The 4,629-nt window shown below is 37.4% G+C and overlaps 1 protein-coding gene across 1 annotated transcript; it reads left to right on the top strand.

Annotated features, from left to right (window-relative positions):
• The first annotated feature begins 839 nt into the window (after positions 1 to 839).
• On the top strand, positions 840 to 3,264 carry LOC133649578 (endoglucanase-like). Its single transcript, XM_062046176.1, has 3 exons — positions 840 to 902; positions 2,386 to 2,463; positions 2,553 to 3,264. Exons 2-3 carry the CDS (start codon positions 2,427 to 2,429, stop codon positions 3,023 to 3,025), a joined length of 510 nt encoding a protein of 169 aa, XP_061902160.1. The 5' UTR covers positions 840 to 902; positions 2,386 to 2,426; the 3' UTR covers positions 3,026 to 3,264.
• The last annotated feature ends 1,365 nt before the right edge of the window (positions 3,265 to 4,629 follow it).

Here is a 4,629-nt window from a genome sequence, read left to right as displayed (position 1 = left end):
TTTGAGATGAAAACAGAGCTTTTTTGTATTGGATTCAATGGTGTCCGAATACTTCCGTTTCAACCATTGACGTCACGCGCATACGTCATCATACATAGACATTTTCAACCGGAAGTTTAGCGGGAAATTTAAAATGTCACTTTATAAGTTAACCCGGCCGTATTGGCAATGTTACGATTTCATCATTGATATATAAACTATCAGACTGTGTGGTCGCTAGTAGTGGCTTTCAGTAGGCCTTTAAGCTGTACATCAAGCAAGAATGGGAAAGAATTCCACTTCCAAAATGTGTCTCCTCAGTTCCCAAACCTTTACTGAGTGTTGTTAAAAGGAAAGGCCATGTAACACAGTGGTAAAAATGCCCCCGTGACAACTTTTTTGCAATGTGTTGCTGCCATTAAATTCCAAGTTCATGATTATTTGCAAAAAATAACAAAGTTTCTCAGTGTGAACATGAAATATCTTGTCTTTGCAGTCTATTCAATTGAATATAAGTCGAAAAGGATTTTGCAAAATCATTGTATTCTCTTTTTATTGACCATTTACACAAAACGTGACAACTTCACTGCTTTTGGCTTTTGTCTCTGCTTGTGACTTTGTAGTTTGTCCTCGTTTTAGGGAACTTGGAGTACAAATGCTGGTGTTGCTTGTAGTGTGGCGGGTTTTTTCATTGCAAGTCTGGGATGGGAACTTTTTCTTCAATATATTCCTGATTTCGTTGGCTGCAAAACAAGTTTAGCCTGTGGTACAAATTGATTGACTTACCCTAACGGTTCATTTTTTTTATTTATCTCCAGCCAATGAAGGCGGGGACAAGTCTTTATGCCATGCTCTTTATTAAGGCGGCGGCAGAGACCAGGACACTCCAGTCCAGACCCTAACAGGAGACTGTATCCAGTGCGGTGAGTCCTTTCTTCGTCAGAAGATCATTGTAGTGTGTTGTGTATGTACAGAGGACCATGGTACCAAGTGCCAGGGTTTTTCCGCTTTCCATCAATTGTTAAAGATACTACTGATTTTCTCAACAAAATGGATTCTTTGAAGACGTACATGATGGGGTGTTTTTATGTTGTTTGTACCAAACACTGAGGGTTTAGAAACGTCTAAGCATTTTTTGGGATCTCAGAAAATCCCTCACTCCTCCAACTGATTTTTTGGTTAAAATGACTTAACTAATCCTTAAGAGAAACTACCGTAATTTCCGGACTATAAGCCGCTACTTTTTCCCCTCGTTCTGGTCCCTGCGGCTTATACAAGGGTGCGGCTTATATACGTCCTGTTCTTCTCCGACACCGACGAAGAGGATTTCGGTGGTTTTAGTACACAGGAGGAAGACGATGACACAATGATTAAAGACTGACTTTTCATATACCGGTAGGCTGGTTATTTTGATAACGTACAGGCGAGCACTTTGTATTACTTTGCACCGTTGTATTATTTGTACTCTGCACGAATGCTGTTCGCCATGTCAAAGATGTGAAAGTTTGATTGAATGATTGAAAGATTTATTGTTAATAAATGGGACCCAAACAGTCATCTCTGTCCCGACAATCCCCTCCGTGGTAGCAGGAACCCCTACATACTACGCTAATTACACATCAAAACCCTGCGGCTTATAGTCGGGTGCGGCTTATATATGGAGCAATCTGTATTTTCCCCTAAATTTAGCTGGTGCGGCTTATAGTCAGGTGCGGCTTATAGTCCGGAAATTACGGTATCTTAAATGTGAGGACTCTTACTATTGACAAATCAATCAATCAATCAATCAATGTTTATTTATATAGCCCTAAATCACAAGTGTCTCAAAGGGCTGTACAAGCCACAACGACATCCTCGGTACAGAGCCCACATACGGGCAAGGAAAAACTCACCCCAGTGGGACGTCGGTGAATGACTATGAGTCATTCACCGACTCAGGGAGTTGCTATTGGGTCAGCTAGTTCCCCTAACCTAAGCAATTTATTAATGGGTAGATTTGAGGAGGATTTAGTCTGTAATAATAATCCGTTTCTCCCTTTTCTTGTGTGTTGGTTTCGTTATATTGATGGTATTTTTGTCATTTTCTCAGGTACTTCAGCTCAACTTGAAGAATTTATTAAATATATCAACTCGAGTATGCCATCAATTAAGTTTTTACTTGAATTTAGTCAGGACAAAATCTATTTTCTTGATGTTTCAGTTTCAGGAATTTCAAATGTGAACAGCTGTAGTTGAGTCCTTGAGGACCACACCGAGATGAACCATGGCTCTGGTAGAGCAACATGTGGACATTAGAACGGAGGTTTCCGTGGTCTTCCTGAACACCGAACAAGAGAACACCATCTTCTGATGGACACCACCTACTTTCTATCAAACATTCAATTTATGCTTTTCATTGTCTTACAGAAAGTACTTCATCTTGGACATCACAGGACACAAACATAACCATGGTCAAGACTTTCATCCTTTTGCTTCTGCTTGTCGGTAAGTAATAAGACACTAAACCAGACAAGACCCACAGAACAGTACATGAAAAGTACACACTGATATGTGACTATATTCCAATCAAACAGGAAGCAACAGTCAAATGACTTCAGATCCAATTGATGATCCAACTGATGGCCCGACCGATAGTGCTACGGATGGTCCGCCCGATGGTCTGACCGACGACCTGACCGATGGCCTGACCGATGGCCTGACCGATGGTCCGACCGATGGTCCGACCGATGACCCGACCGATGAAATGACCGATGACATGACCGATGACATGACCGATGGTCTGACCGATGGCCCGACCGATGACATGACCGATGACCTGACCGATGACATGACCGATGACATGACCGATGACCTGACCGATGGTCTGACCGATGGCCTGACCGATGGTCTAACCGATGGTCCAGACGACTTACCAGGCTTCACGGTTTTGTTGGACGAAGGCATTGAACTTTCCGTTGGGTTTCGCAATGGCGAAGGAATTAATGAGCGCCTCATTGTTATCCAATTAGTTGATGGCAAAGTCAAAGTAATTCCCACCACCCGTTAGGCGTCAGACTCTAATCATTTATAAGCGCTCAGCCGTTTATCTGAATTAGAACTGCAGCGATATCCGTTTGACATTTATTTCTGACATCTGTTGTACCTTTCTAACTGTCATTCTATTACTGACCATTGGGGGCGGTGTTGGTGTCAGTGTTTGTGTTTCTTTCTTTGGAAAAGTACATCTGATAGAAAATCATGAAGTCTTTGAGCTCTCTGGTACGTACATTGTTTTTCTGTCCTCAATCGATCAATAAAATTATCCAATGAAACTTGACATTTGTTGCTTTTATTTCGACGGATTGAAACATCTTAATTTATTTGAAAACATCTACATCTAATTTGAAAACATAGATTGTGAAGGCCATTATTGTAGTGACTCAGTAGATCATATCGGTGTGTTCTATAGTCTACACACTCACAGCATGTTACAGAAACATCGACATTTAATACTGAAACATCTACATTTAATTCTGAAACATCTACATTTTATACTGAAACATCTACATTTAATACTGAAACATCTACATTTAATACTGAAACATCTACATTTTATACTGAAACATCTACATTTAATACTGAAACATCTACATTTAATACTGAAACATCTACATTTTATACTGAAACATCTACATTTTATACTGAAACATCTACATTTAATACTGAAACATCTACATTTAATACTGAAACATCTACATTTTATACTGAAACATCTACATTTAATACTGAAACCTCTACATTCAATACTGAAACATCTACATTTAATACTGAAACATCTACATTTAATACTGAAACATCTACATTTAATACTGAAACATCTACATTTAATACTGAAACATCTACATTTTATACTGAAACCTCTACATTTAATTCTGAAACATCTACATTTAATACTGAAACTTCTACATTTAATTCTGAAACATCTACTTTTAATACTGAAACATCTACATTAAATGATGAAACATCTACATTTAATGTTGAAACATGTGGGATCTGAACCGAGGATGTCGTTGTGGCTTGTGCAGCCCTTTGAGACACTTGTGATTTAGGGCTATATAAATAAACATTGATTGACATTGATTGATTGAAACATCTACATTTAATATTGAAACATCTTCATTAAATGGTGAAACATCTAGATTAAATATTAAAACATCTACATTAAATACAAAAACATCTACATTTAATATTGTAATTAAATGTAGATGTTTCAATATCCTGTAGCTCATTGATGCTATTCAGCCCTTTATAAAACATCCAAACACCTCCATTGATGTTTGATATACATGATGTAAGTATATATGACATGTAGTAACATTCATAATAACATGTAATATATACATGATGTAAGTATATATGTCATGTAGTAACATTCATAATAACATGTAATATATACATGATGTAAGTATATATGTCATGTAGTAACATTCATAATAACATGTAATATATACATGATGTAAGTATATATGTCATGTAGTAACATTCATAATAACATGTAATATATACATGATGTAAGTATATATGTCATGTAGTAACATTCATAATAACATGTAATATATACATGATGTAAGTATATATGTCACGTAGTAACATTCATAATAACATGTAATA

Source organism: Entelurus aequoreus, linkage group LG05 (genome assembly GCF_033978785.1).
Source record: "Entelurus aequoreus isolate RoL-2023_Sb linkage group LG05, RoL_Eaeq_v1.1, whole genome shotgun sequence".
Classification (NCBI taxonomy): domain Eukaryota; kingdom Metazoa; phylum Chordata; class Actinopteri; order Syngnathiformes; family Syngnathidae; genus Entelurus; species Entelurus aequoreus.
Note: the sequence above shows the minus strand (reverse complement) of the source record. Positions and strands in the feature narration are given on the sequence as shown.

Coding starts and splice junctions, on each gene's coding strand:
- LOC133649578 (XM_062046176.1), top strand. CDS start 2,427: ATGGTCAAGACTTTCATCCTTTTGCTTCTGCTTGTCG. Junction 2,464..2,552: donor CCTTTTGCTTCTGCTTGTCG/GTAAGTAATAAG, acceptor CCAATCAAACAG/GAAGCAACAGTCAAATGACT.